Here is a 25,065-nt window from a genome sequence, read left to right as displayed (position 1 = left end):
CTGTCTGCCCTCACTGCGTATGACTCTAGTTGCTCCCTGAAGCAGATAATATTGTTTGCCCCTAGTCTGAACTGTTTGCCTGGGCTGCCTGCTTAGAGCATGTTCCCTGCTCTAGTGTGTCTGTAGGCTTGGTAGCCACTCATCTGTGTGTTCTGTACTGAACTCCTGCGTCCCACACTATCTACTGTATATAATTGTATTTTCATAATCCAGTTATATTACCTGCATTGTCGTACTGACCAGAACTGGCCACTCCACTCGCATTGTTGAACTCATCTGAGTCGGCCATTATGCCCACGTATATACTTACCTGTGCTCTGGTTGTACTTAGTATGTACTTGCCATTACACTTTGTGTCCCCGCCTGCCTGTGTTGTTGCCACAATCACTTGCCCTACTGTTTCTATTTCCAACCAGCAAATGTATCATTTAGTTATTTTATCTGTGTGCTCCTGTTCACCTATCTTTGTTCCACTAAGGTATTTACCAGTACTCCAGTGATGATCGTTAAAACTGTGTTTACTGTCCACTGTAGTCACCTTGTCATTGGTCTGCATCTGGTCCTGATATACCTGAAGGTGTCAAGAGACTAAAGATAGGACTACAACTTTAGTTCTAACATGCACTTAATATAAACTCTACAACAATAGTGATATATTATAACATAATGTACATTAGTGCAAGTCAAATAGATATTGCTAAAAACTGTACAATGTTTATTTACCAAGTTGTATCTTTTTTTATCTAATCATTATTGCTGGTAATAATGAAAACTTAAAGCCACTTCTGTCCCACAGAACATTTTTAGTGTAGTTGCAGTTTTGTTTTTGTTTTTTGCTTCATTTCAGTGCAGTACAACTTTCAAACCTTAGACTATGCTAGCTGCAACACTGCAAAATACAATTTGAATCTTTAGTCTTATTCATGTTAGTGTGTACAGAAGATGCAGTTTGAGTTGTATGGAGGTAAATCTAGAGTTGTTTCTGTGTTAAAAATAATGTGGCATCTCTATTAGGGAAGCTAATAGGCGCTTGGTGTGTTCCACAACTTTATTGGGCTGTAAACTTCAGATAAAATTGCACACTGGCAGCTTTTTGCCCTTGGCTTAGTAAAGTTGTTTTGACAACCTTGAGAGCTCCCACAGCTCCCACTTGCTGCACAGTGACCATTCAAGATAGCCAGTCCTATTTCCTAAACTACCAACCAAGCACAGGACACGCTGACTCAGCATACTGATGCAACAGTGAGTGACAGCTAACATGACAGATTTGAGCCCTTGTAGATGCATATCGGCTAACTTCTGCAAACCTACAGACAGCATGACAATTATGACCCAACAGTTTGGTTGCTATCAGCCTGAACTCTCTGCTTGACTGGTCAGCAGTATTCGCTGTTGAGGATGAAGCCCTAAATTGTGTCACTGTCACTAGTGTCATTCAAAAGTTACATGACTGACAGAAAAAAAACATCTATTTGTGACCTGGGCTAGTTTGTCAGAGCCCACTTTGATGTTCGCAGTGATTCTGACCAATTAGCTTTGTTGCTTTTGTGGGCCAGCTTTGTTTTAGAAGCTGCCTGTACAGTGGATGTGATTATTAACTTTTAAGCAAAGGCGAGGGCTCTCATTTTAATTGGTTCAGATTAATTGGTGGGTGGGTGAGCAGAATAGAAATCATTTTTAAACCACATGCAGGAAGAACTGATATTATATCTGAGCAAGATCCCCAACTACAGAACCCTGTATTAATAATGCAAAAGGACCCCTAGGGCAGACATCTATTTGCAGTTCCCTCACCCCCACCCCTCCCATTTGTAGTCATACATACACACTCACACATACAAAAGTTGTGACTTTGGATTCATGTTATCATACCATTTCTCTTTCGACATTGTTTCCAGGCATATTCATTAGTCCTGTGTGGGGTTTCTTTTTCCAGCAAAATAATTATTGAATAATTACTTTAAATTGCACAGTTTGCAAAGGGATAGCAAATATTTCTGCTTTTGCCAATAGTATATCTCAACAGCTTGTTAAATATGCCTAGAGCAATAGGAAGCCTGTTAAGTTGTCCACATATTTTCTATATATATTTTTTGATGTAAAAATGTTTGCATTGTAAGTGGCCACATTTTTACCCCCCCGCAGTAAGATACTGAACACAGAGCCTGTTAGTGCACTGACAGCCTAGGTCAGACCAGTTTGTGCATTTTATTGTGCCACAAAAGCATGCTGGAAGTATATCAGTTGGTGATGGCGAATACTGCTCCATCATTGATCTTAAGAACAGGATAAGTTCGCTTGTGAGAAAAAAATAGGTGAAAGAGAAGTCTTACTGAATTGTTTTAAAGAGGTGTTGCTTCAACTGTACGATCATTTTGGAGGCTGTAGTTTGTGCTGCTGTTGAGCTGTTGTACAGTAAACAGAGAGGTTCCTGGTTTTTTTTTTTTAGGCTAAGCTTCATAAATGACAAAACAACAGAAACACATGAGCTTGTTATCAACACTCATTTTCAATCGGTTACTTGTAATTTGAGGTCAGAAAAGTTAACTCACCCACTGCGTTTGAGTTTGAGTGTCTTAGACAAAATGAACCCTTTTTTAGGGGTGGAAGACTATCCAGCATGCATTGTTTGAGTGTTTACACTCTCCAGAAACTTTTCTTTGCTACAATTTGAAGAGCCCATTCATGGTGGAAACATTGTGTGTTTGTAATATACTGTATATTAAATTAAGTTATGATTATTTCTTTTCATAAGTGTAAATGCACTGCAGGCCATGTCGAAGGTTGGTCTTATATTCAGCCCCTACCCTTATACACCTGCTTTAACAAAGCGGCTGGAGGTAGCCTTCCATGCTATTTGCACCAACTTTGGTACAAAGTGCCTCCAACAGCTGTAACTATTAGTTCTTCATATCAAATAAAGAACAGACTCTTCAAACTGAGAAATGTAAAAGCAAAATAAACCTCTCTGCAGCGACTGTCCATGTGACTTTTAAGTTCAGTCAGCTTATTATTCTTAAGTTGTTTCTAAGTTCAGTTAACTGTTAGTTACATTTTCCAAACTTGAATAAGTACAGCTTACTCAAATTATGTGTGCACATTCTAAACAGTAATTTCACATAACTTGACACAGTTAAGTTACGTTTATTTAATTTTTCAAGGTAATTGGTTTCCTCTTGTTTTTTAAGTACACTTGTTATAATTTAGTGTTCATGAATGCTCCTTATAAACCTCTAACTACATGGAACTGCATTAAAAATCTTTCACTTGTCCCATACACATACTTCAGTGTCCAACCAAATGTCTGCACATTGTTTTTGTTTACTAGAGACCTGTCTTTGTCCACTTGCATCTCTACTAATCAGATTAATAAAGCACTGTAGCCTGTGACTTTACCATTACTTTCAATAGGATAATGAATCCTGCTGTATACACACCAGTTACTATGATGGCTGGACATTTCTGATGCTTAAACTTTATGGGCAAAAGGTTTTCAAACTCCCCAAGGGAGTCTTTCACATCTATATGATGAGGTGATATATATGTTTTTTCTCTCCACTGCCCTCTTCTGCATCAAGGGTATTTGCTTGGAGATGAAAAAAAGACAAATTGATGACAAATCCGCCCTGGGGTTGTTGTTGTTAAACCATATTCCATGATGTAGTGGCAGAGTTCAGCCAAGTTAATGATACTGCTGTGTGTGAGCGCATATCTGAAAACAATGCTTCGGCTGCTGCTGGTGTTGTTTTGACATCAGGATGGCTTTCGTGTTTCTGAAATTGATCTCTCTCTCTCTCTCTCTCTCGAACAGAGATGTTAGAGAAATCTGTGGCACTCTGATAACTCTGGGCACGGTCCAACAACAAATGCACAACATGTTTTTACATTTCGAGGGTATAATTCAGTCATTACCATCCATAGGAGACTATTTTTCTGTAATTTGTGTTTAATTGCACAATTAAAGTCATCATATACAGTAAAGGGAAAAAGCTTAATGTTTCCTCCAGCTTCTAAAAGAAGATTTAACAATGTGCTGTGATAAATATTTCATGACTTGACTGCAAGATGAAGCCTGAAGGATAGCTTTTAAAACTAGCTCAGAATATCAATGGCATGGCATTATGATTTCCTTTCACAAATTCTTTTTTGTTTGACATCATTTTTCTAACACTTAGGAAGGATGCTTACTTATGTTTGTGAATCTTTTATTGAGTGGAAAATGCATTTCCCCCAAAGGATCAAACACATTTTGCATTTGGCAAACTTTGGCACTAAATGTCAATTTGAAGATTTTTTGATGATATCACAATCACCATGCCATCAAAAGGTGGCATCTTCAACTTGTTACTCAGCAGTTTGATGCACTCGTGATCTATTCCCATGTCCCAGCTGCACACATCCTCAGCTACAAATTCCCCTCTGTCCTTGAAAGGACATGCAGACCTTTCAGAAATGGTAAACAACTGAAACAGTAGACACCTGGGACAAGCAGAGCATGTCAAAGTAGCTGACCACATATTTCTTCTTCTTGTACTCTGTGTGCTGCATTTATACTTTCTTTCAGTGTGATCAAAATGAAAACCCGGTCACCTCCGAAGGTGGTTTGTGCATTTGGATCACAATCAATGTGTCCTTTAGGGTACATCTGATATCTGCTGCCGATATCTTTTTTTAATGCAGGCAAGAACTTGTCATCCTGTAATCTGATCAGCAGAGATGTGTAGTAATGCCTGCTACAAATAGGATCAAACTTCCTTTGTACTTCTCATTTACCCTTGTCATTTCATGGATGTTGCTTTTGAGGATTTGGGTTATTTTTTCCTGTCCCTATGTGAATTGGTTACAAGCTACACATTGCACTGCATCTTAGGATTTGTTAGACACATTTGAACTTCTAAGGCTGATGTTTCCATTTCACTTTTCTTATCTTGTCTTCCTCAGGGCTATATGTGCCTGTTGGCCACTGTGTAGATGACCCTCCACGCAGAGAAATAGTCTGCGAGGTGGCCTGTCCTGCCGACTGTGTGGTTGGCTCCTGGTCCTCCTGGTCACCCTGCTCACACAGCTGTGCCACAAAGAAGGCAGAGGGCCGACAGAGCCGCACGCGCACTGTATTAGCCATCCCAGGGAAAGGTAATGCAGCATTCCCTCTGACTTTTCTGTGTTTATTGCTGTGGTGATTTTGAAAATCTAACCTGATGTCAGCTTTCAGTCATATAAAATGTCAAACAGAGGATGTTTTATTTTCCTCAGTTTTTCTTTTGATGAAGAATGGTTATTGGGATCCTGTATGGAAACACTTTAGATTATAACTGTCATTTAGTCTTATTTTGTTACTGTACATACTGGTTTTCAATTAAATTCTAAATGCCCCTAATATAAAAATGTGGTCTTCAATGGAAGATGAGAACTGGGAGGATAAAAAATAAATTGCACTTTTTATAATTCTTGTAATGTAGGCGCCAGATTCTGACAAGAAGCAAGAATGAATAAAAACATATTTCTGGTCCTGATACACCCATGTTGATACTTTTTGATAACTATATATCTTAAATCCAACAATGTTGGTGTACTTTAATACAGTATATCTACAAACCTGTGTGTGGTACAATAAAACAAATCATGTTTTTTAAGATGGAGAACCACAGGATATGATATATTAATATTGTCACTGGAACTCAAACGAGAAAGCAACAAACTAACTTAAAACTCAACTCAGCAAAAAAAAAAAAATTAAGAATGGCTTGAGCCAAAGGGCTTATCAGAAACCTTGTGTGAGCACTGTGTCTTTACTTTGGATGTTACTTCTGCAGATTTCAGAGTGCTACTGTACATTTGTCTTAAAAATATCTGAAGTTTGAGTTGACCATCCATTATCAAGGGCTTTTTGTCTGGCTAGTATTTTTCTGCTCACTCCAAATGTTGTTTTCAGCAGAGCCTTGGCAGCCAGCTACTACCCATTAATCCCTGTAACCAAGCGCATATCTGCAATAACAGCTGATGAAAGAATCTCTCGGCTTAATCCAGGTTCCTTGCTGTGTTCTTTATTACCATGTTTCTGGCTGTTCACTTGTTAGCAGAGGTGCTGTTAGTGTGTTTTGGGGTGTGGCTGCTATTAATGACATTGCAGGGACCGAAATCTGTTTAGACACTCTGGTCCCCACCATGTAAATGCTTGAATTGTGGGGTGACAACTTGGTTTAAGGTTAGGGTGAGGTTAGGAAGGAGTTAGAGGAGTGTGTGCTTGTGGTTCAGTGACACAAACTATGTGAGTCACAGACACTCTTGAAATGACACCTATGATCCTACGTCAAGAAAAATGTCCCCTGTTTTACCTTCAGGGAGACTGGACAGTCCCTGCGTTGAACGCTGTTGTGTGCACAGCACTCTCAGAAGCATGGACATGCATTTGTGTATTGTATTATGTTTACCTGTGTGTTTTACACTCACTGAACATTTTTATAGGAAAGAGCGTAATTTCATTTGATATGTTCTCATGAGAAATATCCACATAACATCTTTGCACAAACATACCCAATACATGAAGACCTGACACCGGAGCATTCCAGTTAGTTGTCAAACATAAGAAGTTGATGTAATGTGAAAACAGTAACAGTTGTGATTTTCCATAATGGTTTTTTAATTACTTATTTGCAATTGATATGAAATCTAAACACCATCAGATCTACTAAGCTGCATCAAATTAGTAGTGTCACCTGTTTGCAAAACAGGCAGGAAAAAGTCACGCACCACATACCTAAAAATGGGCTTCTCTGCTTTGTAGCCTGCTGAATAATCATACACAGAGCTTGGTAAATACGTTTTCACAGGTTTCCTGCTTTTACTTAAACACTGTCATTGAGGTTGCAAAATGTGTGTCCATATAATGACTAAATATATGAAGTGTTAGAATTGGCCCAAGAAGTCTGACTTTTTGGTGACTTTACGTTTGCAAATCAAATTTATCCAAGTTGTAACTTGTAAAGTGACAGCTCAGCTAGCCTATGAAAACATTATTTTGGCAATAAGCAGCCAGCAGTCATTAGCATTTGACTTCCAGTGACTAATTACTGATTGTATTAGAGGTGAAACTTACAGTATTTTAGTTTTTGTGCAGAATAGTTGTTATCCGCATAATTATGTTGCTTGGCAGGACTAACACTAGTGTGAGCAAAATGCTGAATTGTGTCTATTGAGCTTTTGTCAGAATGCCAGGTTGTTTGACACTGTGGCTCTTGTGTGTTGGTGGCCAGAGGGGAAAGAGCGTCCAGCAACTCCAGGTCTGGAGGAGTGGAGAGTCTGCAATGACCATCCTTGCATGGTGTTCTACTGGGAGGTCTCAGCCTGGGGTCCCTGTGTTGAGGACACCTCCATGGATCTCAATGGAACCAACTTCTGGAATGGGACTCCCACCTGCGCTGTGGGTATCCAGACTCGCAAAGTGAGCTGTATGAAGATGAACGGTGGATCTGTTATAAGTAAAAGGTGCGTTCTCTGACCAGACACTGGCTTTTGTCATATCAAGCTCGGCCTTATCTTCTCACTTGTGAAAACTTAATCTGGTTTTCATTAGGCAGGTGTTATTTTTTTAATAGGTGTATTTTTGTGAATGCATTATTTCAGCCTAATACTCAATGTTTTGCCAATTCTAAATATAATGGCAAGTGTGTTTGTATACTGTCTTAAACACAGTAACTAAAATGCCTTTTGTTTAGTCTCAGTTTTTCCAGAAAAACATGGCACTTTGAAACTGAATATTTTCTTCTTTCATCCATATCTGTCCATATCAGGAAAGAGTCCCTGAGAGCTTTGTAAAATCTGGTGGAGTTGAGAGGTGATCATGTTTCTCTTCAGTTGACAACACATTCTCCATTTCGAAAAGTGTCTTGCTTGGAGATATTTAGTGTATGCTTTTACATACTGACAAATGACCCAGAGACTAGATGCTCTTTGAAATTATGTCCCCAGAGTTTTGTACATTGAGCTTTTCTTTTATGCTTCCTGCCTGTGTTTTTTTTTTCATTGTAAACCTGAGATTCATTTTGCTTATGCTCCACCATTATCTAGTCTTCTTTCAGCAATGCAATATCAAATAGTGCTAAAGCTTTTGTTCTGTCACTGTAATGATGTTACAGCTTACACCAGGAAGATAGATTTATAAATAATTCAAAAAGTTTGCCCTTCTTTAGCTCGATATATTATTGACAGGGCCATAAAGTGGATTATGGAAAGACTTGTGTCTCCCACCACAGAGGCATTAATGAAAGCTGTCATTTATACTCCACCAACAGATCTCCTCTGTACGGTATGCCATAAATTCAGTCACTTATTTGCTGTTCATATGGCTGCAGAGTGTTCATTTAATGGGACAGCACCCAACACAAAGCCCTGCATGTTGCTATTCAATTGTGTGCAGAATATCTGTCTGCTGTCCTACCAACAAGTACATGTTTAAAACAAACATGATTGGGGTTTACTGTGTCCATATAGAACAGCACAGATTTGGCATTAAGTATCAGACCTCATATGATATGATTGTATACATACAGTGTAGTAGCATGCTTCCTCGAGTGGAAAAGGACAAAGCCAGGCTAGATATGACTTTAGATTGTACCGTTTGCCTTTTTTTTTTTATTTAACCCCTGTTTACTTTATTGTACTATGTCACCAAATTTCTAAGGTTGCAGGGGATTCTACACAAGGGAACCCTATCCCTTTAATCATAAGGTCCTTAGATCTACTGGTAAATGATCTACAACTGGATCCTCAGAAACAGCCCATCGTCCACTTTTAGTACAGTCTGTATTCTTTCCTGGGGTAAGGTACCCTGGATCTCTCTGTATCATAAAGTAATATTAGATGGGCTAGTCTTGATCCTCTGGGCATAATACACTTGCAAGCATTTAAAAGACGCTTATCAAGAATTTTAAATGTATTAAATGAAGAAGCTGACCTAAGTAGGAAATTCAAAATTAACAGTAAATAATTTGTAAAAATGCAAATAGCACCCACAGCTCACTGCTCTTAACTACTGTATGTGTGCGTGTGTATATATATATATATATATATTCCTGATTTAGCACCCTCTACTGGCGACAGGAGACATGCCACAGATAAAAGGGGCACAGATAAAAAAAATAAGTATGAAATATTTTGATGTGACAATGCCATGGTAAATGTTTGGTTAGGTTTAGACAGAAATATTTTACCAAGGTTTAGGGAAATTTTTTGTTTTGGGTTAAAATAAGTACTTTGTTACGGTTAAAGGACCTTATTTGTCATGGTTTCCATAATAAACACAGTGGATTATAGCGTGATTATGGTCTAAAAAGGACTATCTGATTGAACAACAGTCTTCTCTGTTCAAGTTCAGTTTTTTGTCAACTTATCCATCCACCTCAACCGTGTCTCATGCGGAGTTGGTTGTTCTATAAGAATGTCACCTGAATTCCTCCTTTGCTGCCCTCATTATTACTACAGCTAGGGGTCTATGTCACTTTTATGTACATGTATTGTATGTCCTTTAGTGTTTCACACAACTGCTAGAGGTCACTTAACAATAAAACATAACTGCAGTTATAATAACCTGCTTGGACAAACAACCTATGGGGTTGTTTTTTATGGGAGGACAGTCTTATCTGGGTTAATGCAGTACTTATAAAGTGTCCCTCTTCTTATGCATGCTGATACAGTATTGAAATTGTCTTTAAGAAATACTCATATGCAGTTCTCTCTAAAGTGGGTAATAGATCTATTGAACAGCTATCGGCTCTGTTTTTGGCTAATCGAAAAATCCTGAAACACACTTTAAGACAGAAAAAATACTCTGCTATGAAAAATGTCTGACAGTTTTCCACCAATGAGTTCAAGAAACCTCTGAAAAGGGCTTGAAAATATTTTTTGTTTCCCAATTCATGAATATTCAAATATATGCAAACGAGCCCAGGCATGCGCTCTGCCCACCACCACTGCTTCCCCCAGGTATACTGGTGAATTCTCTGTGCGTATCAGAATACAGTGGCGGGAGATCATTGGAGAATAATGGGGAGATGCAGCCGTACAGTACATGTTCTCATTCAGATTTACACTTTAATAAGGACTCCATTGTTTACCAAAATTGGTGATTAGCAGATGTCTCAATATGATAAATATGGTTAGCATCTTGTTTTAGTATAACATTAGTGTTTAGCCTGTAACTGGTGGCAGAAATAGCCATAGGTTAGTCGTTTTTTAATATTAGTACTGCTATGTGTTTTGCTATGTGTATGTTGTCACGTTGTTTTTACATACCTGTAGAAAAGGTATCAAGGCAAAATGTGCAGCCTGGCTCAGAGTCTGATAGTATGTAAATGTCTCTGTTTTCTCAGCTGATTAAAAATTAACTATAAACTTTTCATCATTCCCAGAAAGGGCCCCACTCAAGTTCGGCTGTGGCGGGGTAGGGTGAGCTCTCGTGTTTGTACATAGTAGTACATATACAGTAAATAAATCTGCTCTTTATCACCAAGACTTGCATCATACCACCCACCTAAACTTTTGACTGGCTTCTCTAACACTACTGGAATCGGCTCATCACTGATACAAAACCTTTTATCTGACAGCACACCTTTCACTATTTTCTTTGGCTTCACCTTTATTCTAGCCCACTTTAACTTTGCATTCTGCTTGTCCTATAGCCTTTTGGTGCATGGTGCTGTGGTGGTGATAATTGTCATGTAATCCATGTATGCTTTTATGGGCAGCAAATGTTGCCCTGATGGATGTCTCCCTCCTCCTGCAACTCATCTAAATGCCCTAATATTAACTTCCATTGCCTTGGTCAACACTAGTCCTGCCGTGATGCCTATTTCAATTTTCTGCCAAGCTGTAGTACACTCTGCTGTTGTGAAACGTATCTGGATATAAAATATTCTCTCTGCTAGCCCTTTAACTAAGTCTGGTACTTTAAAATAAGCTAGTGTTTCCCACAGTGGGCTATGTGGTACAGAACCAAAGGCATTAACTAGATCTAAGAACACCACATGGAAATCTCTTTTTTCCCTCTTGCTGACTGAATTTGATGGCAGATCATACTTGTGTGCTCCAAGCATCCAGGGAAACCTGGTATTCCAGCTTTCTGCACTGATGTGTCAATAAGCTTATTCCTTCCTAGATAGCTCAACAGCACTTTGGGCTACTACACTGAAGAAAATCTTGCCTTCTACATTCAGAAGACAAATAGGCCTAAACTGCCCTACTTCAACTGAATTTTTCTCCTTGGGGATAAAAATCCCTCCTGCTGTTTTCCATAACTTAGGAACAAGCTGCTTCTTCCATGCTACTCTAATAAGCCACCATAAAAATCACAACACCTCTCTATCCTACATTATAATTTCAAATTTAGAATAACAAGATTTATTATTTCATATTGTCTTTAATCAACATGCTAGTAAGGCCATTTTTATTGCAGGGTTTCACATCTTCATGCAGATTTGGACATGTATCACTTAAATAATAACTTAATCATTTCCAAGTCTCGTAAAAAAAAAATTTCTATCAACATCCAACAAGAGTGGTGTTCTTAGCTTTTCAACAAGTACATCACGTGTTTTTCTACTCTAAATTAGCATCACTAGTTTTATCTTGATAAAGAATCCTTTCCCTCTTATAAGAAATGTAATGTACCCAACAGTTGCACAGGGTGTTCTTGACTCTAAGTCTGATTCTCTAGTTCTGAGTATACCACACGGTATTTACTCCCCCACCTGCTCTGTTGCGTTGCCATGCCCTCTGGCATACATCACTGCAAAGAGGGAGAGAGAAGAGGAGGGATAAACCTGGGGAAGGATAGGTTTTATGTATCTTGCCTCCTTTGCTTTAGCATACTTTGATCTAATTTCTGTGCATGCTGGCTTTCTGCAGTCGGGAGGATGTGGCACCATGCTGGGTCTCTAGTGAGACTTGGATCTGGTTGTTGGGCAAAGAAAGTCACTCACTCAAAAAAAAAAGATAGAGAGAGATGGCTGTATATTTGTGCATTTGGGAGCCAGGTTTGGCTGGTGGTTGATGAAGATATCAAAGTATATGACTTCTTTGATTTAACATTGCTGCATTAATCCACTTGAAGTTTGCATGACACGCAAAATACAACATATCCAAAAGGCCCATTACAAATAGTTACACCAGGTATGTACTGTAGTGACCCAAATAGTGAGTAAATGTGAAAAAGGTTCTCCTTAAAACCTGCTAATGTTGTCATTAGCATGTCATTAAGGGTTTATTGATAAACAGTTTGCATGTTCTTGCTGTTCTCAGGTTTAATTAGCAGCCATTGACTGATTCTTCTTCCAGAATACTCTATCTCCCTGGTGGCCAGAAAAAACTACTGTGGCTTCTCCAGACATGTATATAGGGAGAAAAACATACTTGGCTGGTTGTGATGCTAAATGTTTCTCGTGTTTATAGCTACACAGTAGTTGTATTTTTGTTTGCTTTTGTTCATTCTACACAAATGTACTGTAAGAATGTATGAAGAGATTATTAGTATTGATTAATATTATTAATTTTTAAAGGTACATTAACAGTTTTGTTTTTGTTTTTTGGTAACCTGGGGGCAGTTGTGAGTTGAGAACACAACACTGACATTTTAAAATCTTGTAAAATTAACAATTCTTAGCAAATTGTGTGTACACATTCAGCTAGGGCTGCCAACAAATATTCAAAATTCTAATATATGATTGATTTGTGTAATAAGAAAAAGAAAAAAAAAACCATTGAATTAATACTCGACTGTTCCCGTGGCCTGGGCCACTGCATTGAGTGCAATGCATTGACACATATACAATGAACATAGTGTCACCACTTCCCTCCACTATGGAAAAGTGAAGCTAATCTACCATGAATATGGCAGCTGCCATCTTGCTTTGTTGCAACCAGATTCTGTGCAGTAGTGACCAGAAGTGGAGTGACAGCATCAGAGTACCAATGAAAACTGTCAAATCAACTATTATTATATCATCAAATAACTTATTAAAAAGAAATTTAACAGAAAAATAATCACTTGTAAATAAATCTGCACGATAGCATTTACCAAAATACAATGACAAATGACCTCTGATTTGCATTTTGAGTACTATTCTCACTGAACAGATTGTGAATGATGTATAGGCTAGACATGGAAGCTTCATGCACTGCAGGTCCCCAGTGGTTTTATTATTTTGAGTTTTAATTCCAGGAAAGGATCTTTTTTGTTCCATATTTATCACAGCACAGCTCAATCAAAGCTTTGAATGTAATGTTTAAGGATGTATATCTTTTAATTACATTTATTAAAAAAAAAAAGATATATCTATGCAAGTAGTCATGTCTCAAGAATCTTATGCACATAATACATAAGAAGAAACAATTGAGTGTTGTTTTTGGGCAGTTCTGACAGTGCCACATCCAGCAGACAAGGTGCAAGCATATCATTCATTTTGATTGGTCTTTACTTTGGTCTCCACCAGTGCCGGCTGGTCAATAGCTTGTCTGTCTACTACTTGGTGCTAGGCAGGTAGTGTGAAGTCAGGTGATAATCTTTGTGGTTTTGTCAATATGAGCAACACCTCTCACACTAGTAAGATCTACTGTTAGTATAAAAATATGATTAGCTGCTTTAAGGCAGCTGGGCTTTAAAACTGACAACATATTAAAAACCATGCAAGTACTTTGGTCGCTTTAATACTGGGAGGATTTTTCTTTCTATACAGCAATATTTGTACCCTGGGAAGCAACAGAATGTGTGAGAAATCTATTTTTTATGTTATTTTTTATTTGTCCACCTTCTGCTTGAGTGTGAAGGCAGGGAGGTGTAATCAATCATGTTTTCCGTGGGGAAATGTGTGATGTCAAGGACAGAGCAATTGTTGCATTGCACTGTCCTGTTGCCTGTGAGACTCAGGATGTTTATCATTCATCACTTTGGGGGATAAAGAGAATTTGAAACCACTGTTTGTCTGTATGCTTAGGTGTTCAGAGTCTTCTCGTCCAGAAACTGTCCGACCCTGTTTCCTTCCCTGCAAGAAAGACTGCACCGTGACACCCTTCAGTGAATGGACAGCCTGCCCATCAACCTGTATGCCAGGTAGTTCATATGAATTTCTGTTAACTCGTTTTTAGCAATGCCTGTCTAATATCTCTGCAACCAATCAGGATATCTGGCTTGAAATATATATATATATATCCTGGTGTTAAAATCTTTTAACAGCTGTGGCAGAGTTGTAAACTTATTAAGTCTAATGAAAACACTTCACTGGTTCCAGCATCTCAAATGTACTGTAAATATTTGCTATTTGGTTATTTTTGTTTTCTGTTAAAATAAGCATTTTGTCTTTAGGTTTTGGACTGTTGGTCAGACAAAAAATCTATTTTAATATGTCAGTTTGCATTTTGTAAAATTCACTTTTTCTGATGTTTTACAAATAAAAAAAAAGATCTGCAATGATCTGTTTCCCCTCATGTATCTAGTGTATTCAGTGATTTCATTTAAGTGTAAATGACAGTGTTAACTGTCCATTATATTAAGCTGACACATCAAGAGGAAAATGGATATTTAATGGTTTCAATATATGTACCGTAAGTATCTTGGAAATCAAAAAGTAATTGTTTTTAAAACAATGAAGCAGGCATCTCATCTCTGCAAATATGTTGTAGTCAGCTGGGTTTGCTGATGATGTAATCATGTTATTAATTGCACTGTTTTCAGCAGTGAGTAATTAGTGTTGTGTAATGAGCCTTGGAGCTTGAGTCAAATGAAGCCATTACATTGTGTTGTGTCCGAAAACAAACTGCAGTCAAGTGGAGGACATTGGAGCCACAAGGACACACTAATCAAGATCCAATCAACTTTAAGGCCACTTGTTTTCTGGCCATCTCTTCTAGATAAGACTGCATTATAGTGATATTTATTTGGTGCCCCATACAGTACAATACATTCTCTCCCTATCACTGAGAGAAAACACTCACTTAAATGTTTTCCTTTTTGTGAAGATTGTTTTTCCATGTTCTACAGAAAATGCGACTGCTGCCACACAGTCTCGATACAGGACCATCAGTCAGAGGTCTGCTAATGGAGGTCAAGAGTGTCCTGACACACTGTATGAAGAGAGGGAGTGTGAAACACTTGTTTGTCCAGTGTATAGGTAAAAGCACCATTTATAACTAACAGTTTCCCATTGTTTTTATTCATCTGTTGCATAAACGTACAGGGTGATCGTCATCTGTTTTTGAATACTAAGTGTTACAAGGGTCAATTAATGACTTCAGATGTATGCATATACTTTTATAATGGCATTAACATCAGATACTTACTTGTAATGTTACTAATGTTAAACATGGCTGTATTTAAAGTTCAATAGATTTTTTAAGCATTTCTACTATATTAATCCAATAAAATAAGGTCAAAGTTATTGACTGACAACCTTGATAATTAACATTAGATAAAGGGTTATATAGTGGAAACAGAAAGTAACAGTACAGATATAGCATGCACTACTGTATATGTCTAAGATATCAAACTAAACAAAAATCTAAAAGGTGAAAAGTGCTTTTTGTTTTCTAGCTCGGATTTTGCCAGCATTCTCACTAGCTTTGTTAACTGGACAAAGTACATGACAGCTTTGACAGTGTAACCAACATGTGACATTTCAGCGTAGTGTTTTGATGAGGCCTACTAAACAATTAAACTACATCTATGACTAACTGTCATATCTGGTTGGTTAGTATAGCACATGATACTGATGTATACAAAAACTAATATGTACTAGGACTACCCAGTACTAGCATGGATTTTGCCTGTTTATTACTACAGGGGGCTTCGGTTTTATTGCACTTCCTGTGAACAAATTTGGATACAGTAAGTGGACGAAGGCAGAACCTCTCTGGAGGATGGGCAGAAGGCAGGCAGTGAAGGTCACGGAGAAGGTGGGACTACTGTGGAGGTAGAGCCTGTAGCAGGGGCTCAGTGCAGGACAAGCAGATGGCTGCAGATCACAGATGGCAGACTGGTGACCAGGAGAGATGTTGGTGGATGAGGCTGACTCTGGAGCAGGGTGGACAGCAAGTGGGGTGCTGGCCAGGGAGGTTGATTGAGGAATGGGATCAGGAACAGGCATGGCATCTGCAACTTCAGCTAACCCAGTGACAGAACAGGCGTGGTGTCAGCGGCGACTGCTGACCCACAAACAGGCTCAGGGAAATCAACAGATGTGGCATTGGATGAAGTTCTTGGCACAAGAGAACTGCGACTTTGGTGTGCAGGAGGGCTGCGACTCAGAAAGGCTGAGTACAGGATGACTGGAGATATGAGAGAGATGTTGCTACTGCTCCTAATGAGCGGCTGCTGCTGTTGCAGCGCTGCAAACATTCTGGAGAACTGCTACTGCTTCACTGCGAGGACACTGGAGATCTGCTGCTCCAGTCAACAATGTCCAGGAAGGCAGGGAGTGGAACTTGGGTGTGCTGACAGGAAGGGACTGGAATTCAAGTGCGCTGGCAGGTATGGGCCGGAATTTGGGTGTGTTGCTTGAATGGATCAAAGACTGAGGTGCACTGTGTGACTAGCTCAAAGGCTTACATGCTTTTAATGAGCAAACTAAAGGTTATAGTGGGTTGTGTGACTGGAACCAAAGCTCGAGTCTACTGCATGACTGAACCTGGAGGTTGGGTGTGCTACGCAGCTGGATCTGAAGTTGGGTATGCTGGACAGCTAAGATAATGGGTGTCTCCCTGTCTGAGTGGTGAGTCCACTGTGAGTCCCTGCTGGAAGGTAGGCTGTGGAGCAGGGTGATGGTTAGCAAACTTAGTGCTAACTGTCTGAGGGACAGGTTGTATGCTGATGAGCTAAGGTACAAGAGAGGAGCTAGATCTGACAGGATTAGTGCTATCTGAGGACCAGCAGGCCTAATCCTATCCACAGGAACAACTGAGTGGCTAACAGACGAGGAAACAGGCTGACTAACTGGCGTGACTGGGGCACAGCCAGCAGGCCAAATGTGAGCTGCACTGGGACAACAGTTAGCAGGCCCAGTGCTAACTGAGATGCAGGCTGGGAACAGTTAGAAGGCTTTATACTAATCAAAATCATTACAAATTGGGTTTGTACAAAGTAGGCAAGCAGAAAGGACTCAAATGCAGGCTAGCAGTCAGTCTCATAATGAGACCACCATAATTATTTAAGCACAAGCATAAATCAAAGGCTTACTTACAGTCCAGGCAGTTAAACCAAGCAGCGAGAACCGACAGCAGAATGAGTCCAAAACCTGAGACCTGAGATACAGTCCAACATGGAATGGAAAACATGGAGTGGCGACCGAACACAGACTGAAATTGGGAAACAAATTAGATGTATTATGTAAATCTTGAATCAATCAAATAAAGTAGATAGGTGTTACAGTGTTTAAAGGGGGTTTAATCATAAGGCGGTTTTATGGTTCATAATTTGCTATGTTAATAATTTACCACTGATGTGGTATGCATGATACAAACATTTAAGAAAATAAACAAACACAGAAAACAATAAAGGCCTCAGTCTCTGTCTATCTTCCAAAAGCAATATAGGCATTCAGCAACATTGTACAATTGATACAAGGATACTTAATGCAAATGAAATTGGGCAGTGAATAATCAGTTTGAGGGAGTTCCCTAAGGGATCACTAAGATGTGTATGTTTGTTTATTCCTATACTCCAGAAAATGCAGGTGACTATAGCCGATAGTACGGTGGCCCTGAGAGCTCAACACATTGCAGCTTAACAAAACACATGGAAACAAAGAAAATACAAGCGCATTAGAAAACATTCTCACCAATCTGACAACATGTGCAGCATTTAGTAAAATCTCTGCAAATACAAAAACAACAGAATAGAGAAACACACTGCAAATAGGAAATGTAAGTTTGATCATTTTAAAATACCGACAACCAGTGGTTGATTTCAGTAGCTTTATGAGTGACAGATTATGGCAACAATAAGCGTGTCTCAGCAATGCCCATCACTTTTTGGTGCCCCCTTAAAACATTTCTGTCGTATTCTGTGTTGTTTGCATTTGGATGAGTTTTCTGTATTTGCACTGTGTTTCTGTATTTGGCTGTGTCATTTGTAATAGTAGCTTTATTTTCCACCAAAAATGCAGCATGTGCTATCAGACTGATGTTTATCAAATGTTTTTTTTAATCTACTTGCGTTTAATCTATTTGAATGTGTTTTCTTAGGCTGCAGTGAGTTGACATCTCACGGCCACAGTATGATAGTGACAATGAAAAGACTTTCAGAGTAACAATAGCCAAATGCATCACATAGGTTTGTTTCCAGCAGTGTTCTCAACATTTGCCAACCCAGCTGATCATTTGACTTACATAAATTGGCACATTTAGTGGCATATTCTGTATAACAAGTTACAATTGTTCCTGCTAATATAGAGGTCGCATATTGACTACATGTGGTCCAGATCACCAATTACAAATCAGAAACTGTGAGGAAAAATATTAAACTTATGCCTGCCTTTTAAACGAAACTGGCATTTTAAATCTTCCTGTCTTTGTGTTTTTGTGCAGGTGGAGAACACACAAGTGGCACAGCTGTACTCTGGTTCCAGATTCTGTTCAACGTGGACTGGGTGGACCAGGAGAAGCCTGTGGAAATGGTTTAGAAACAAGAGGCAAGTATTATCGCTGACCTATTACATCAACTCACCAGCTTTGTATTTACTTTCTTTAGTCAAAGAGACAAAGAGTCAGATCTCCTCTTTTAATAAGTAAGTGATGGAACTGTAAAAGGAAGAGGCAGTTTGTCCAGAGTATGTAATGCAATTAAGGTTTTGTTGTCTTGATGGTCCCTTCACAACACTGGACTCTTATTAATGAAGGCAGCAAGTCAGGTTGTCACAGGCACCTCTTGGTCACAGCAAGTTGGAAGAAATAATCAGCCCTATAACACACAATACACTCAGTGCACAAATAGTTTCTAATAAATGTTTTCATGCAAACAAATGAATGCACATAGTTTTGTGCTTTCCTAACAGAAATGTTAGCTCAAAGAGTGCAACGCATGTGTGTTTGTGTAATATCATTATTTATTTATTTTGTGTAGTGACTTTGTAGTTACCTCTGCAACATTTTTCTAAGTGGATTGTAGGGTACACATGATGCATACGGTAACAATACTCAAAACGTGCATACAGTACATTTGCAATGAAGTACATACAGTATCAATACAATTATGGTGATAAACAGTTACAGGTATCACACTTTGTTTTGTTACAAATCACTGCTTGCATTAAAAAATGTACTTGAATGAATTAATGATACAATAAATAATATAGTAGCCTTGAGATAGATTGGCGACCTGTCCAGGGCCTAGCCTGCCTCTCACCCAGTGTCAGCTGGGATTGGCTCCAGCAGTCGACCCCCCCACCACCACCACATGGCCTTCTTCAGGATAAATGGTATAGATAATGGATGGATGAATAAATGATATTGCAGTTTTTTTCCTTATTTGCTCTTTTTGAGGTGATTTGCTGCTGACATTTTATCTCTACCTTTCTGGCAGCCTTTGCCAATATGTGATTAGAATATTAAATGGTGGCACTTTTTGTACAGTACAGGTTTAATCTGAGGTGCAAATGTTAGTCAGTGTGATGCTATTGCACACTGCAGGGCATTATGACCCATATTTCAGACTTACAGTACCTGTACAATGCTAGATTCATTACTGTTTGCAGCATAAGGATTGTATTGTGTCCCTGTCATTACTACTCCTAACTGATTGTAAGTGTTTAAATATGCTGTGTGATACCAGCAGAGTCCAGTGCACTGTCCTTTATGGCTGCCACTGGCTTGGATTATTAAAAAGCCAAAGTGGTAATTAGGTCATTTCAGACTTGTTGAGAGGAAATACAGAAACTGGCTGTTGTCTGATTTTCCTATGCAATTTAACTGAAGTTTTCAGTAGCTTAATGTCTTGCACTGAGAACTTTCTAGCATTATCTGCTCTCACAGTTGCTGACTTTTACTTGGCAGTATAATTATGACTGACATTTCTCAAGTGAGTTTGTATAACTTTTTGGTGAGGACAGGAAAAGTACCTGTCGGGCGCCCTGCCAGGGCCCTAGCCTGCCTCTCACCCAGTGTCAGCTGGGATTGGCTCCAGCAGTCGACCCCCCCACCACCACCACATGGCCTTCTTCAGGATAAATGGTATAGATAATGGATGGATGAATAAATGATATTGCAGTTTTTTTCCTTATTTGCTCTTTTTGAGGTGATTTGCTGCTGACATTTTATCTCTACCTTTCTGGCAGCCTTTGCCAATATGTGATTAGAATATTAAATGGTGGCACTTTTTGTACAGTACAGGTTTAATCTGAGGTGCAAATGTTAGTCAGTGTGATGCTATTGCACACTGCAGGGCATTATGACCCATATTTCAGACTTACAGTACCTGTACAATGCTAGATTCATTGGATTGTGTCCCTGTCATTACCACTCCTAACTGATTGTAAGTGTTTAAATATGCTGTGTGTTACCAGCAGAGTCCAGTGCACTGTCCTTTATGGCTGCCACTGGCTTGGATTATTAAAAAGCCAAAGTGGTAATTAGGTCATTTCAGACTTGTTGAGAGGAAATACAGAAACTGGCTGTTGTCTGATTTTCCTATGCAATTTAACTGAAGTTTTCAGTAGCTTAATGTCTTGCACTGAGAACTTTCTAGCATTATCTGCTCTCACAGTTGCTGACTTTTACTTGGCAGTATAATTATGACTGACATTTCTCAAGTGAGTTTGTATAACTTTTTGGTGAGGACAGGAAAAGTACCTGTCGTGTTCCCAGGTTAAGCACACACCTCATTGCCCTTTAGAGCTTCCAGTTTGAATATGATTAGAAAATGATTAAGTTAAATACCTCTGACATTCTGAAAAATGAAGCGTGAGTTTGGAACTTGCAATTGGTAGAAAACAATTTTTTTTAAACAGCAAAGAATTTATCTAAAGTTTACTTTTCAGTGAGTGAATGGCTCAAAGAATAGGTCACATAAATGTCAAAATGGGGGATAATTAGGACCGAATAATAATGGGCCATATCAGGGGCACAGGCACATTGAATAAGGACCTATCAAAGATTTAATCACACCAGGTTACAGCATAGGCTCCTCAATTATTTAATTCAAAGACCTTATATAGATCCAGAATTGCTCTGCCAGAGCCTTTATTAATTGATTATCCACCAACATTCAGCCATAGGTTTAATACAGTCTGCTGAAGATACAGTAATATTATGCTTTTCTGTATGAAGTTTTGACTTCCTTGTGATATAGTTCAGTTATGCTCCCACTATTCAACAATGCAGTTTCCCCCCATGTATCAGTATTCACTGTAGTGACTGTGGGAGCGTATGTGAAATATTTCCATTCATTGAAAAGCTGAATACAGACCACAAAGTTATGCAGCATTATCATGTCAGGCACTTGTCTTAATACAGTGAAAAATACAGGCTGGCTGTTTCTCTGCATTTTTCTTCTGTAGCATCTTGTAGCATGAGATGTTTATTTAAAATCATCTGCTGTATTTTTATTGTCATTTATATTGTATGTGTATTGGCGGTAAGTGGTCACAGAGAAAAAAAATCACAAAATGTAGGCTTGACATGACAGCTTGAAGATATTCTTCAGGAATGTATTATAGTGCTTAACAATGCCCCTAAATCTATACATCCATCTAAATTCTTACTTTCAAAACTCAGTGACGGAGTCGGTCAAGGAGTGTATCATTAAAGGTTTTAACTATTGAAATGTCATAACAATGCAGTATTTTTAAAGCCTTAAAATACTGCACAGTTCCCATTACATCACAATCAAATCATCTGGCAAGATATGTTCAGTAGAAGTGTCGCTTCACAGCAACATTCCATGTATCCATATTAACTTCAACTTTATTATCCTGAAGGAAGTTGCAGCCAGGCAGTAAAGTAGACAAAAAACAATTTAGACAAAAAACTAAACAAAAAAACAGTACAATCCCCAAGGCAGAGCTGGACGAAGTGCGAGTACACATCCTCACCACATAAAGAGATTCAGGCTCCCAACAGCTCCTGAAGTGTAAGAGTCTGAAATGTCTTGCCTTTGTTTTTGACATCCTGTGGCAACAACCAGAGGTTCAAAGACATTATGAAGTTGGTGGTTAGGACAGTTGATGATCTTCTGAGCAAGATATCCTGAAGCTAGGCTTGCTTCACACCCATCACCTTACTGGTCACCTTGACTAGCTTGACCAGCCTGATTTTATTTACCAAACTGAGACTACAATACAGTTGCAATACTTTGCACATCTTAAAAGTTCATCTTCCTTAGGAAGAAGAAATGTTGCTGAACTTTGCTGTAGATTGTGTCTGTGTTAGTCTCAAAACAGAGCTTATTATCAAGAACAGCCCCCAAATATTTAGACTCAGTTACAGCATCAATATCTGTGCCACGGATGTTCTTCTGTGTTCTTCTAAAATCAACTAGTATACCTTAGTTTTTCTTACATCATCATCAACCTTAAAAGAAATAATCTAAATTTACTGTCAGTATTAGACATTCAAGTTAAACAGCAGTTAAGAGTAGTGGGAAATAAGCCTTCTGAGTAATAGATGTAATCCACGAGGAAGCCACAGAGCAGCTTGCTTCATCAGCATGCTGTTTGCTTGCTGAATAGTTAAACAGACCAACAAAAGTGGTAACTGGTCAGACTGTCTCATGAAACTATTGCAGTTCATTAATAAATGATTAGTTAATGATAAAATAATCATGTAGAAGAATGTGTAAATAATAAAAATTAAAAGTGACATAAGTAATTACCAGCTAATTTGTAAACTACTAATTATGGGAATCAAACATTTAGAAAAGATTTACATAAAAAAAACACAAAATACATTAATTTAATAATAAAATATCTGTGAAAAAATGTGTACTTCTGATCCATATTGTTATCCTGTCAGTGCTATGTATAAGGTCTGTAAACGCTCAGCATAAAGTGTTAACATGGTGATTGTCCTATAGAGTAGCACTGTAGCTTTGGGGAGTGATTATGTTTTTGTCTTCTGGTTACAAACATGTAGTGAAAGTGTTCCTGTATGACTGCTCTCAATTGCTGTGGTCATAAGTGACTCTGTCTGACACAGCTCAGCCAGGCTGATTTCAGATGTTTGCATAAACTCAGCTGTCGCAACATTTTCAGTTAACTTTTGCCTCTATTTGTGCTACTTAGTGTGCATCTGCCTTTGTTCTACATTTTAATGTTTCCAATTACTTTGTATTCATGCTGAGCCAAATATCTCCAAATGCCAGCATTTCCCACATTTACTTTAGAAATGGGGGCTTGCATCTTCATGATGTGGAGGATGTAAATGCATCAAAACAAAATTTGTATCATGTGAACTTTGGTCTGACTGTACTGTTTAACTCATAATTCTAAGTATACTGAGTATTTGTTTACATCATTTACATTCTGGCTGAGCTACAGTAATACTATATGAGAGACCACAGCAGGCACATAACCACTGTAGAAACTTCTTTTTTCCTGGAGGTAAGTAGTGATTTGTTTGCCAGGTTGCCTCTGCTGTGAGTTACAAAGGTTTTGGTTGAAACATGGTAATAGTAGAAATACTATGCAGCCCCTGGAAACTGGTAGATGGCTAGCAATGATGAAATATTGACATAGCAGTTGCAGAATAGTTCAGCCCAGTTAAAACCAGTCAGACTGCCGGGTACACTGTGTCCCCAGAATCAGGCCTGTACGCTGAGATGAGATTCATGGTCAGAGTTTAGAAACAAGCATGCAGTTGGGCTTATGGTTTACAATCCCAAATCAGAAAAAGTTGGGATGGTTTGTAAAATCTAAATTAAAACAGAAAATAATGTTTTAGATTTTATATACCACCCCAACTTTTTCTGATTTGGGATTGTACAAAGCTGAGTTTCCCTTGGCTTGAGTAAGTGTTTACTCCCATCTCAGCATGTGTCTGGCTCCATGTTGGACCCAATGCTACATGGTAAATGAATGTTAATGCCTGACCAAGTGTAGAATGAACTGAAAATATGTGTACACAGACTTATTTCACATGCTGGAGGTCACAAAAAAGAGGCACTTGATGAGATGAAGATTTGAGAAGATGAATTCTGACCTTGCCAAAAAAGAGCCAGCAGCTCTGGAAAGTGTGTGAGATAACCTGGAGCGAGAAATGTGCTAATGGATTCCACACTAAATACAATACAGAATGTCTAAATTCAGCCAACTTGTGGCTTATAACCAGCTGGACGCATTCTATGCCTCCCTGTGTAGGACTGGGAAGGTTGTGAGAAAGTATTAAATAGAAAATGAGTCATGCTGATGATCTTTTGCTGCAGGAAAAATGCAACTTAATGGCCATGATGATTCCAATTCACATTACTCTTCACAAAGCATCACATAGAAGAATATTGTACAAACAGTTTGACTGAATTAACATGCTAATTATATATGATGGGAGGGGGATTTATGTGGATGAAAAACCCAGCCTTAAAGTTGTTGGACATATAATGTTGATAAATGTTGATAATCTGAAGCCAAAACAATAAGACCTTATACAACTTTTCTTGAAGACAGTTTTTAGTCATCTCAGTCTGTATCTGCACAACTTCCTGTTGTTCTGAGTCTCTCTGCACCTACTCACTCAGCATTTCATGTCCACAGGTCGAGTCTTTACAAAGGTCAAACAGATTAAACAATTATTTGAACCGTTTTGCAAATACATAACATAGCACTATATCGTTTTATCAAGAATTTCATTCTACAAAGGAAATGATATAATGTAACATGGACTGAATACAGCTATTAAAAGACATGAAACCTAATTATGATTTTTTTAAAGAATGACCTTTTATCTTGAAGTGTGCGTTATTACCACAGAGGTGTTTTGAAAAACCTGGAGTGTCATAAGCCCCTTGAAAACCTACCTTTTCAACTGGCCCTGAGATGTCCATCTTTCTAAGTACCGTAGCTGTATATTTAAAGGTGATCCCTGTCACTGACAGAGATA

General features: G+C 38.6%; 1 protein-coding gene across 3 annotated transcripts in view; it reads left to right on the top strand.

Annotated features, from left to right (window-relative positions):
- thsd7ba (thrombospondin, type I, domain containing 7Ba) overlaps window positions 1-25,065 on the top strand; it is a 181,039-nt gene that overhangs the window by 114,402 nt on the left and 41,572 nt on the right. For all 3 annotated transcript variants that reach the window (XR_002276677.1, XR_002276676.1, XM_020621192.1), the window contains exons 9-13: window positions 4,942-5,133; window positions 7,254-7,485; window positions 13,986-14,101; window positions 15,029-15,158; window positions 18,568-18,671. Coding sequence is in view for 1 of the 3 variants with exons in the window: in XM_020621192.1 (XP_020476848.1) it covers window positions 4,942-5,133; window positions 7,254-7,485; window positions 13,986-14,101; window positions 15,029-15,158; window positions 18,568-18,671 (774 nt within the window). In the remaining 2 variants the exon portion in view is untranslated. The remainder of the gene's footprint in view (window positions 1-4,941; window positions 5,134-7,253; window positions 7,486-13,985; window positions 14,102-15,028; window positions 15,159-18,567; window positions 18,672-25,065) is intronic.

This window comes from Monopterus albus, unplaced genomic scaffold (genome assembly GCF_001952655.1).
Source record: "Monopterus albus unplaced genomic scaffold, M_albus_1.0 scaffold254.1, whole genome shotgun sequence".
NCBI lineage: Eukaryota > Metazoa > Chordata > Actinopteri > Synbranchiformes > Synbranchidae > Monopterus > Monopterus albus.
The sequence above is the reverse complement of the archived record's forward strand: the minus strand, read 5'-3'. Positions and strand labels throughout refer to the sequence as shown.